Genomic DNA, 12,502 nt, shown 5'->3' on the forward strand with positions numbered 1-12,502 from the left:
AAAAAAAAAAAAAAAAAAAAAAAAAAAAAAAAAAGTATATGCAACAGAATGGCCAATGTGAGGACAGAATATCAGATATATAGATAACAGGATTTTGGTTAGGGATCACGAAAAGAAAGATTTCTTAAAAATAGCAAGGGACCACAATAAACCAATGCAGTAGCTGTTAGATGATACAAAGAAGAATAACAGGATTGAGGGCCAAGGATTTAGTTCAGTAGGGCTGCCATCTGCCTCGCAAGCACAAGGTCCTGAGTTCGATCCCTGGTACCAAAAAATACCGTAAGACTGATCGGAGTCAATGAAAAATCAAGAGATAGTGCAAATGACATTACAAAAACCTGTTCACAGCAGTAATGATAGAAAACTTCAAGCATGGAAAAAGAATGACATACAGATAAGTGAGGCATATAGAACTCCAGTTAGCCATAATAAAAAATCTACATCATTGCTTCCTCAGAGGAAAAAATTTAAAAGGGATTAGGGAGAGAGAAAAAAATAGAGAAATAAAAGAAGAAGAAATCAGAAGCAAGGCTGGAGGACAAAGGAAGAGTTGTGGAACTCATGAAGAAGACAGGAAGGTAAGAGAAAAGGAAGAAATAAAAACCAGAACAGAATAACAAAAAACTGGAAATAATGTTCACACATAAAAACAAAACAACAAAAGAAAAAAACAAGAAGAAAAACAAATGTTTACTTCGGGGCATGCCTCTGCTGTCACTGGTAGAGTGGGCGACAGATCTGGGACCTTTGTTGATTAATCCCAGCAAGCCAGCTATAGATTTACAGCAGGGTAGTGGATAATCCCAGTGAGCCTTTTAGTTCGACTGAAGATCAGCCTGGTTTCTGGCTGAGAGGCTGTAGCCCATTTTGTTTAGCCTGCAACACTCTGTGTGTTTCCTGCTGATTTGAACTTGGTTCCACCTCACCGTAACTCTGGGAGCTAATAGATGTAGCCAGCCTGCAGCTACTCTGTGTTCTGAGCTTCATTGGGCTCTTTCCAAGATGGCTATCAACCAATCACCCTCTCCTGGGGGACATCTAAACCCGAATAACTAACCTGCCACTGCAGTGTGCTGCATCCAGTGCTCTGTTCCACTGGTGCATTTCTCCATGGAGGCAGCTGGGGTTACCAGTAGTCACCATGTGTCTGCGGGTTTGAGCCTCCTCTCCCATGCAGTGAATCAGGTGGGGCTCAGGGTGAAAGTGCTGCTTTCCACCTCCTCCTTCTGCATTTAGGCCTCTCTCTTTGCTCTCCCCATGGGCTTCAATTCTTACTTTAGATCCTTGCTGGATCCTGGGACCTACTTGCCTCCTTCTTCTCTTCCTCGAGTTGTTACATTCCGGTGTTTGGACACAAAATCTCAAGAGAGGATGTTTCTCTGCTGTTCACCACTCCACCTCATCCTGGAAGCCCAAGATACTACCTTTGTAGGCCATCTCCAGAATTACAGCTTTACAGCCAGATTAACATCTTTTTCCATATGGATTATAACTGTGAGAAGCAGGTTTTATCAAAACAATCTGAAAATTTTGCAGGAAGGTTTTTGTTTTTGTTTTGTTTTTTCTGGAACTGGGGATCAAACTCAGAACCTTGCAGTTGGAAGGCAGGCATGGCACCACTGAGCTAAATCCCTGGCCCTGCAGGAAGGTTTTGAAAGTTAACTTTTACCCAACATTAACTATAAACACTAGAATAAGCTATTTAATTCAACAACTCAGTAAAATAGAGGAAGTATATTCCTCATTTTTCATTGGTTGAAATGAACTTACTCAGATTAAACAATTTGCCAACAAATAGAAAATAAAAACTCTGACCGTCAAAGGTCCTCTTTAACCTGATCTTAAGAATCTGGTCTGTGGCCTTGCTGTGATCTTACTCAAGTTTTAAAATCTTGTGATAAAACACATCTTCCAAAGAGCATCAGAGGTACCACCCCAAGATGATGTGGGCACTGGTCCTATCAGGGTGCCTTAGCCCAGACTGATTTGTATTTTCCCACTATGCCAGCTGAGTCTCAGATTACAAATTCTAAAAGCTGAATTTGGACTCTCTTAACTTTTTATTTTTTTTTCCATGAAAAGAGAGCTGAAATTGTTCTTGAATTAAAAGGAAGGAGTACAAGACTGATTAGAAGGACAACAGAGCCGGGCTTGGTGGCGCACGCTTGTAATCCCAGCACTCAGGAGGCTGAGGCAGGAGGATCACTGTGAGTTTGAGACCAGCCTGGGCTACATAGTGAGACCCTGTCTCAAAAAAAAAAAAAAAAAAGAAGGACAACAGAAAGGTAAAATAGGTCAAGGCAGTGCTTTTAGCATCTTTTTTGTTTTGTTTTTCAGCACAGTGGATTGAATCCTATGAGTACTGAGCTATGCCCCAGCATGTTTTTATTTTGTTTTAGGAGAGGATCTCATCAAGTTGCCCAAGGCTCAAACTTGCCTTCCTCCTGCCTTAGCCTCCCAAATAGCTCGTATTGCAGGCATGTACTATCGCATCTGGCTTTTGGCTGTAGGCCGGGTGCAGTGGTGCAGGCCTGTAATCCCAACAGTCGGGATTCTGAGACAAGGATCACTGTGAGTTTGAGACCATCCTGGGCTACATACTGAGTTCTAGGTCAGTCTCAACTACGTAGTGAAACCCTGTCTCAAACTAAAAACAAAAAACAAAAAACAAAAAAGTATACAACTATAAAAAAAAAATTAACTGAGGGGCCGGGGATTTAACTCAACGGTTCGGTGGCCTGCCTTGCAAGCACAAGGACCCGAGTTCAATCCCCAGTACCAAAAAAAAAAAAAAATTAACTGAGACATCATGAGTTTGGATGTCTCCAGCATCTTGGGTTCCTTTAAGTAAGCTGAAGCCAAAACGCAATGCTTAAACATTCAGAAACCACAGCTAACTTTTAACTAGGATCTTTCAACTTTAACCAACCAAATATGTTTTTGTTTTGCTTTGGTGAACACTATATAAAAATTTCTTCCCCTTGTGCCCTGCACCCCACCCTAGAGCACTGAGTTTGTTTATGGTCTCAAGCCAATTTGTTGGCTGACAAATAACTGTCTACTTGAAAGACCTGATTAAATTTTAACGTGCCTGTGTTTATCTTTTAACAAATATAGCTATCAGTAACAGAAACAGGTTCAGCTCTCCTAGATTTGTACATGTTCTCGCTGAGCCCTCTGAATGCTTTCCTTCTACAGTATTTCTCACACTGGCTGATTAGCAAAATAGTTCATATTATCGCAGTGATCACATTAATGGTCATATCTAACACCTGTTGAGTCACAATCTCTGAAGGTGGAACTCAGAATCCATATTAGCAAGCCACCCAAGTGATCGTGGCATCCTGAAATATGAGAGCTGGGGCTTTGCCCAGTTTATTCGACATGCTTTCTTGCCAGCTGTCCTAAACTCTCTGAACTGGGCAGTTCACTTTCTTTAAGGCTCAGAGGTTTTCCTTGGTCCATGCATTGGGTAACCCTGGTTCATATTTATTATTGGACTACTGTAGTTGTAGGTTTGTTTTTCTCTCCCACCAGATTCTTTCTGCTTGGTTTTTCATTTTTCTTTTATTAGTAGTACCTATTGATTTTACAAAAGATTCTTTCCTCTTTGAAAATGTATACTTTATTCTAATTTATATTCTAGTTGTGGCAGGTTTTTTTGTTTTTGTTTTTGTTTTTTGAGACAGTGTCTTACTATGTAGTTCAGGCTGGCCTGGAACTCACTTTGTAGCCCAGGCTGGTCTCGAACTCACAGTGATCTTCCTGCCTCAGCCTGCCCAGTGCTGGGATTACAGGAGTGTGCCACCATGCCCGGCTTTTTCTCGGGGGTGTACCAGGGATCAAACTCAGGCCCTTATGCTTGAGAGGCAGACACCAGAGCCACTGAGCTAAATTCCCAGCCCACTTGTAGCAGTTTTTGACAGGTAGTAAATCCTCAGAAATATTTGTTAAAGAAACAGCTTGGTTCCTTTCTTTGTTTGTTTTTTAACAGGACTTCCTGTGTAATTCAGACTGTCCTTGGACACATGACAATCTTCTTGCCTCAGCCTCCTGAGTGCTGGGATTACAGGCATGTGCCACCACGCCCAGCTAAAAGCAGTTTAATTCTTGAAACTACTTGTATAGTCTGTTTTCTGTTGTTATAACTGAATACCAGACACTGGGGAATTTATAAAGAGTACACTTTATTTGCCTCATGGAGCTGGAAGCTAGGAGGTCCAGGAGTACGGCCCCAATATCTGATGAGGGCCTTGGTGGAGGGTATCATGTGGCAAGACAGGACAAGCAAGGGCCAGGGATATAGCTCAGTGGTTCCACTGCCTGCCTTGAAAGCACAAGGACCTGAGTTTGATCCCCAGTACCAAAAAAAAAAAAAAAAAAAAAAGGACAGGGCAAACGTCTAGGCATGGCAGTGCATACCTGTAAGCCTAGCAACTCAAGAGGCTGAGGCAAGAGGATCATGAGTTTCAGTTACACTTGCACGTTTTTTTTTTGTTTTTTGGTTTTTTTTTTTGTGGTGACAGGGTCTTGCTTTGTCATTCAGGCTGGTCTTGGAATCATTTTGTGACCCAGGCTAGCCTGGAACTCAGTGATACTCCTTCCTGTGCCTTCCAAGTGCTGTAATTAAAGGCATGCACCACCAAGCCTGGCTTTTTTTTTCCTCCTGCACATCTTCATGATATCTTGTCTCGAAAATAATTACAGGTGTAGTAGTGCACACCAGCCTGGACTACATAGTAAGACCCTTGTCTCAAAAAACAAAGAAATATGATAAAGCTGGACATGATGATGTACACCTGTAGTCCCAGCACTTTGGAGGCTGAGGCAGTAGGATCACTACAATTTCAAGGCCAGCTTGGGCTATATAGTGAGTTTAAGACCATCCTGAGTTACATAGTGAGACCTTGTCTCAAAAAAAAAAAAAAAAAAAAAAAAAACACTAGGTGTGGTAGTGCACACTCCTAAGGCTGAGGCAAGAGCATTTCAGTGAGTTCCAAGGTCAGCCTGGGCTGCATAGTGAGTTCAAAGCTAACCCAGACTACATAGCAACACTCCCTCTCAAAAAAACCCATAAGTAAGGGCTGGGGAAGTAGATCAGTGCTAGAGTACTTGCTTAGCATGTGCAAGGCCCTGAATTCAATTCCAGGTTGTTATAGAGTCTCACTATTGTAATTCAGGCTGGTTTTGAACTCACTGTAGCCCGGGCTGACCTGGAACTCTTGATGATACTCCTGCTTTAGTTTCCTGAGTGCTGGGATCATAGGCATGCACCACCATACCTGGTTCAGTCCTGTTTTGCCCCCGAAAAAGCAAGCATGGTAGCTGTAGTCATTCTTCCTTTTCCTATAAAGCCACTAATGCCATCATGAGGACCCACCCATGGGTTCGCATCCAATTTTAGTTACCTCTCAAAGGGCACAGATACCATTAACAGGATTGGACATTAAATTTCTAACATGTAAAAGTTTGCAGACACATTGAAACCACAGCACTATTGTATGTAATACCATGATGGTGGTTTGTCAAATCCTAGTGACCCTAGTGTACACTATGAATTCGGGGTGATACAAAGTCTCTATGTACAGTAATTGTAACAGACATACTGCTCTGGTGGAGAATAGTGCTAGTGGGAGGCTGTGCAGGTGTGAGGGCAGAAAGCAAGTGAGAAATATCAGTTCCCCTATGTTTTGCCATGAGCCTAAATCTCTTCTCCAAAAACAAAATCTTATGTTTTGTTTTGTTTTTTTTAAACAGGGTTTTTGTAGTCCAGGCTGGCCTTGAACTCAAGGAGATCCTCCTGCCTCAGCCTCTTGAGTACTAGGATTACAGGCACCACTTCTGGCCCACAAAATCATGTGTGTTTTTGGTTTTGGTATCAGGAATCAAACTCAGGGCCTTGCATTTGCCAGGCAGGTGCTGCACCACTGAGCTACATCCCTGGCCCCACAAAAAAACAATTTTTTAAAAGCAATTTATGAGGCCTGGGGATGTAGCTCACATGTGTCCACCTGTAAGCACAAGGTCCTGAATTTGATTCCCAGTTCTGGTTTTAAAAAAAGGAATTTATGACCAAGTTATTAGGCTATTGTCTTCTTAAATATGACATTTTTAGAAATATTTCTATATTCTTTCATTCATGAATCTTTTTTGTGACTAAAAGTTTTTCCAAGGAAACAACTAATTTTAACAAAAATTTAATTCATGTCAAACTTTTTCAGATCTTGTCAAATGACTTTCTATTAAAGAGCACAAGGGCGTAATAGAAGTAAATATATATATGCTGAGACCTTCTTAATGAGATAGATTAATTATATTAACTAAGATTAATAAATCATTTTTGTTTCCTTTTCAGTGTGCTTATGGATACCATGAAAGAAATATTAAAGCTAAATAAATCCGTAATGAAATTACAGCAGGTAAACTTGCACATTGGGCTAACTGCATTCTTAGGATTTCTGTGTCAACTTCTTACTGGTAACATAATGGTAGTGGATATGTTAACTATGACTGCACAAAGGGACTGGCGTGACTGGAATGCATTCGCCTTAAAGTTCCCTCTTTTTTTTCCCCATAACCCTTATCTTTGACTAATGTTGCAAATTATCTACTTAAAATTTAAGCTATTGTTTTAAATTTTTGTTGTAGAGAAATAGAAAATTGAAAATTGAAGCTTTAGAAACACAAACTAATAAATGAAACTCAGTGACAAGTAATATGCTTTAATGTTTTTATTTTATCTCATTTTTTAACATGTTCTAATTTTAATAACAGGAATCTTGGGAATTAGAAGAAAAACTACTTGATGTTAGAAAGAAGAGATTTCGTACGTAAAACACTTTTTCTTCTTTTATGGTAGAGCATGCCTTCGCCTCTTGGAGCTTGACATGGATGTCTTTATTTTCAAGATCTCTTAAAATTTTGAACATGGCAATTTAAAAAGTAGGATTTAGCTCAGTGGTTCTGCCCTGCCTTACACTTGCAAAGACCAAGTTCAATCCCTGGTACCAAAAATAAAAACAGGATACCTTGTTTGTTTGTTTTTGTACTGGGGATTGAACTCAGGACCTTGTGCTTGTGAGGCAGGCAGCAGAACCACTGAGCTAAATCCCTGGCCCATGGGTTACTAAATGCATTTTGCTTTATTTTTGTTGCTTTGGAACTCTAAATCACAAAGATAATACATTCTCAGAAGAAGAAGAAATCAAAAGATGCAGGAAATTATAAAATATATAATTGTAAAATCATACCTTCTTGTGTGACATCAGTTTTATTTAAATAATATATAAATAAATAAATATAAATATAAAATATATAAATAATTTCTAAATTATCACTTGGTACATAGGATTCCACAGCTTTTTCACTTAATTTCTTATGACATGAGATTGCTTTTTGGGCCAAAAGTATTGAAATGATTATTTTGCTGGGCACAGTGGCACACACCTGTAATCCCAGAATTTAGGGAGATAGGAGGATTGCTATGAGTTCAAGGCCAGCCTGAGCTATGTAGCAAGAATTTATCAAAAAAAAAAGCCGGGGGTGGCACACACCTGCAATCCCAGCACTCAGGAGGCTGAGACAGGAGGATTGCTGAGTTCGAGACCAGCTTGGGCTATATAGTGAGTTCCAGGTCATTCACAACTACATAGTGAGACCCTGTCCCAAAAAAAAACAAAAAACAAAACAAAACAACACAGCAGCACATATACTAAAATTGGAACAATTCAGAGAAGATTAGCATGGCCCCTGTTCAAGGATGACACATAAATTTGTGAAGCATTCCATATTTTTGTTAATGAAAAGTATCTGCTTCCTTGGCTGGGCATCGTGGCGCATGCCTGTAATCCCAGCATTCAGGAGGCTGAGGCAGGAGGATCACTATGAGTTCGAGATCAGCCTGAGCTACATAGTGAGTTCCAGGGCAGTCTCACTACAGAGTGAGACCCAGTCTCAAAAAAAAAAAAAAAAAAGTATCTGCTTCCAAAAAAGAAATTATTTAAAAAGTAATACATATTTTCTGGGGAAAATTTATAGACTGAAAATATACATGGGAAGAGTGAATTTTTTATGTTTTGCTTTGCTTTTTTTGTGTGTTATTATGCATTGAACTAGAACCTTCATACTAGGCTACATCCCCAGCTTTTTTTTTTTTTTTTTTTTTTGGTACCAGGGATTGAACCTGGGACCTTGCGCTTTTGAGGCAGATGGCAGAACCACTAGGCTAAATCCCTGGCCCACCAGGTCTTTTTTTTATTTTGAGACAGTGTCCGTTTAAGTCACTAAATTGTCGAGGCTACGCTTGAACTTGTGATCTTGCCTCAGCCTTTCAGAGGGTCAATTTTTTCTTTTACTATAATGAGACAATCTTCAGTGCATATTTCTTTTAAAATTGTCATCATTTAGGGCTGGGGATTTAACTCAGTGGTTCCTCTGCCTGCCTCACAAGCACACGGTCCCAAGTTCGATCCCTGGTACCAAAAAAAAAAATGTCATCATTTAGCCAGGTGTAGTGGCACACACCTGTAATCCTAGCACTCAAGAGGCTGAGGCAGGAGGATCACCAAAATTTTGAGGCCAGCCTGGGCTACCTAGTGCTAAGTTAAAGGCCCACCAGCACTACATAGTGAGACCTTGTCTAAAAAAAAACCATAATATTGTCATCATTTATTCTGTTACCAACTGCTTTTTTCATTTAACATTATGGGTATAATTTATTTGTATTTTATTTTATTTTTGGTACCAGGAATTGAACTCAGGACCTTGTGCTTGCAAGGCAGGTGTGGTGCCACTGAGCTAAATTCCCAGCCCTTAATTTATTATTTTTAAATATATGTTTGTCAGTTAAAATAATCTCAGGATTAGAAATCATCATCTTGGTCTTTTCTTTTCTTTTTATTTATTTATTTATTTATTTATTTTTTCTTTTTTTTTGAGGCAAGGTCTCTGTGTTCCAGACTGGTCTCCAGGATCCTGCATAGTGTTGTTGTTATAGATGTGTGCTACCATGCCCAACTGTTGGTCATCTGCTTTTGGTTTGTTGGTTTGTTTGTTTGTTTGAGACAAGGCCTCACTATATAGTACAGGCTGGCTTCAAACTCCTATCATTCCTCCTGCTTCAGTCTCCCAAGTCTCACACCATCTGGCTTGGTCATCTATTTTGATCACCTTTTTGATGTGTTTAATTTTTTCCTATTGCATTCCAACCTGATTTTAGTACATTAATCTCAAAGAACAAGCTCTTGAGACAGGTCCATTTATATTTACAAATTGGAGTATAATTCTCAAAACATTTTAGGAAATACAAAAATGGTTGATGATATTTGTCACCTAGAAGGCAATCTTACTTTTCATTAAAATTTAGCTTAGCTCAGGCTGGGGATTTAGCTCAGTGGCACCGCACCTGCCTTGCAAGCGCAAGGTCGTAAGTTTGATCCCCAGTACAAAAAAAAAAATTTAGCTTAGCTGTCATTTTTATAAATAGAGGAAAGCTTCTATTTATATATATCTCCTGCATGTTCTTTTGGCAACTTAGAGTAAGTTCTGTTTTACATGATGCTACTTCAAATAGTTGTAGACAGCTGTCATAGTTACACATAAATGCCTTGAACATTTCACTGAAGGCATTAAAATATTATATCTGGGGTCAATGGCATAAACCTTTCATCCCAGCTACTGGGGAGGCTGAGGCAGAAGAATAAAAAGTTCAAGGCAAGTATGAGCAATGTAGCAAGTCTCTGTCTCAAAAATAAACAAATTAAGCTGGAGCCAGATGCAGTGGTACACACCTGTAATTCCAGCCCTCTGAGAGGCTGAGGCAGGAGAATCACAAGTGAAAGCCTAACCTGGGCAATTTAGCAAGACCTTGTTTCAAAATACAAAAGGCCCAAGGTTAAATTCTTAGTACTGCAGAAAATGAAGTGAAATGATGGGTTACAGATGTAGCTAAGTGATAGGGCAACCCTGGATTTGTTTTATTTTGTTTTGCTATGTTTTGTTTTTGAGACAAGCTCTTGCTATGTAGTCCAGACTGGCCTTGAATTTGACATAAATCCTGCTGCCTCAGCCTCCCATGCACCACCATGCACCTCCATGCCTGACTCTCCAACCCTGGATTTGATCCTCAGCATGCACCACCATGCCTGACTCTCCAACCCTGGATTTGATCTTCTGTACTACCAAAAAAATTATTGTTCTTTGTACCAGGGAAGTCATTTTCAGATCACAATAAGACCTACAACCTAGATACTGTTAACTAACATTTTTCTGCTGACTGAAATAACCAGGAATTTTTTTCTGCTTCTTACTTTTTCAAGATCTTTGTTTATAGAACTATCATATACAGTGTGTTTTATTTTAACCTAATAGAATTAAAACAAGCTTCAGAAAGTAAGCTTTTAGAAATACGAACTGAGAAGAAGAAACAGAAAGAGGAGTTGTCCAGTATGGAAAATTCGGACAAGATAAAGACCATGCAACAAAGCCTACAGACGGAGATACAGATTGCTACAGTTATTCAACATGTGTTCCAGGTAACATTTATATAAATCAGAAAGAGAGGAAAGGTGTAGGGAAAATGGGAAGGGTAGGGGAAAGGTGTAATAAAAGAAAAGAAGAAAATATGACAAAATGAAAAGGAAATAAAGTGTTTGTAAATGGGGAGAGGAGAAGGGGGTGAAGGGAGGGCAGGAATAAGAGGAAAAAAATGAGAACCAAGACCTGTATGTAAAGGTACAAGAGCCCAATGATGAATGCAACTGTACTGTATACCTAAAATGTACAAATAAACTCAATGAGAAAAAAAAAGAGGGGTAAAGAACGTTTTACAAAACAGTTGATGTGGTTACAGTATAGACTTACTTTAGTCTTTGATCTGCATAAGATAACTCAGTAGTAGGCCTAAAGATGTATCCCCATGGTAGAACACTTGCCTAGCATTAGTGAAGCCTTGGGTTCAGTCCCAGCACTGCAAAAACCATGGTATTCAGTACTGACATTTCCTCTATTTACATATGTAAAATTCAGGTGCAGTTAATGTTTCAGTATTCAATTTGCATTGTGGTTAGATATTAGGATTTATAAATGGCATGGTTTTTATAGCTCTGGAGGCTGGTAGAGAGTTTTACACTCTTTTTTTTTTTCTCTCTCTCTTTTTGGTTTTTTGAGACAGGGTCTCACTATGTAGTTCAGACTGAGCTGGAATTCACTATGTAACCCAGGTTGGTCTCGAACTCATAGCAGACCTCTGCCTCAGCCTCCTGAGTGCTGGGATTATAGGCACATGCCACCACGCCTGGCTTCTTTCTCTCTTTTTTTGGTACTGGGGATCAAACTCGGAAGTTTTTGCTTGAGGGAAGTGGCAGAACCACTGAGCTAAATCCCTGGCCCTGGTAGAGAGCTTTAGACTCCCAAGTTTGAGGGTGCAGGAGACATGGATGAGAGTGGCAGCATCTAGGCTAAGAGCTGACTGCTGCAGCTAGGAGCGTAGCTCAGATGCTTGCCTTGCATATTCAAAGCCCTGGGTTTGATCATAGCACCATCACAGAGATATTAGTGTAGTATCAGTCCAAATAAATTTTTTTTTTTTTTTTTTTTGGTACCTGGGATCAAACTCAGGACCTTGCACTTGTGAGGCAGGTGGCGGAACCACTGAGCTAAATCCCCAGCCCCCCAAATAAATTCTTAATATAAATGTTGGCATCATTTTTTTTTTTTTTCTGAGACAGGGTCTTGCTAGGAGTAGTTGTTCAGACTGGCCCTGAGTACACTGTAGCCCAGGCTGGCCTCAAACTCATAGTAATCCTCCCGCCTCAACCTCTTGAGTGCTGGGATTACCAGCCCCAGCATGTTTGCATCAATTCTTAAATCTTATACATTCCTTTATTCTAGAAGGTTGTCTTTCTTTCTCTCTCTCTTTCATTGAACTATATGTATGTTCACATTGAACTACATGCCCTGCCCTTTTTTTATTTTGAGACAGGATCTCTCTAAGTTGCCCAGAGAGGACTCAGACTTTTCAATCCTCCTGCCTCAACTTTAAGTGCTGATATTACAGACATGTGCCACCATGTCTGGCTAGAGCAGTGACAGTGAACCTTTTAGAGACCAAGTTCCCAAAATGCAACCCAAAACCCACTTATTTATCACATAGGCCAACTTGCAATTAAGCCTGAATACTGAGGGTTTAGTTTAGATCCTTGGCTGCTGGAGAAGAGTTCGCTTATGTGCCAACAGAGAGGTCTCAGTGTGCTTGCTGTGTCACATGTGCCAACTTTTCACCACCACTGAGCTAGAGGGAGTCTTAAAAATTACTTGCTGAAGAGCATGGCATGGTGTTGCACGCCTGTAATTCCAGCACTCAGAAGGCTGAGCAGGAGGATCACTTCTAGTTTGAGACCATCCTGAACAACATAGTGAATTCAGAACTGACCTAGACTACATAGTAAGACTGCCTCAAAAAAAAAAAAAAAAAATTTGTTGAGCTTTAACGCGTCTCAAG

The 12,502-nt window shown here is 39.9% G+C and overlaps 1 protein-coding gene and 1 pseudogene across 1 annotated transcript in view; both read left to right on the top strand.

Annotated features, from left to right (window-relative positions):
• Cenph (centromere protein H) overlaps window positions 1–12,502 on the top strand; it is a 24,711-nt gene that overhangs the window by 9,059 nt on the left and 3,150 nt on the right. Inside the window, exons 6-8 of the mRNA XM_010637294.1 lie at window positions 6,359–6,422; window positions 6,778–6,829; window positions 10,372–10,535. Of these exons, the coding sequence (XP_010635596.1) occupies window positions 6,359–6,422; window positions 6,778–6,829; window positions 10,372–10,535 (280 nt within the window). The remainder of the gene's footprint in view (window positions 1–6,358; window positions 6,423–6,777; window positions 6,830–10,371; window positions 10,536–12,502) is intronic.
• On the top strand, window positions 7,703–7,797 carry LOC117285578 (annotated as a pseudogene).

The sequence above is a fragment of the Fukomys damarensis genome, unplaced genomic scaffold (genome assembly GCF_012274545.1).
Source record: "Fukomys damarensis isolate Sample0158 unplaced genomic scaffold, DMR_v1.0_HiC HiC_scaffold_1, whole genome shotgun sequence".
NCBI lineage: Eukaryota > Metazoa > Chordata > Mammalia > Rodentia > Bathyergidae > Fukomys > Fukomys damarensis.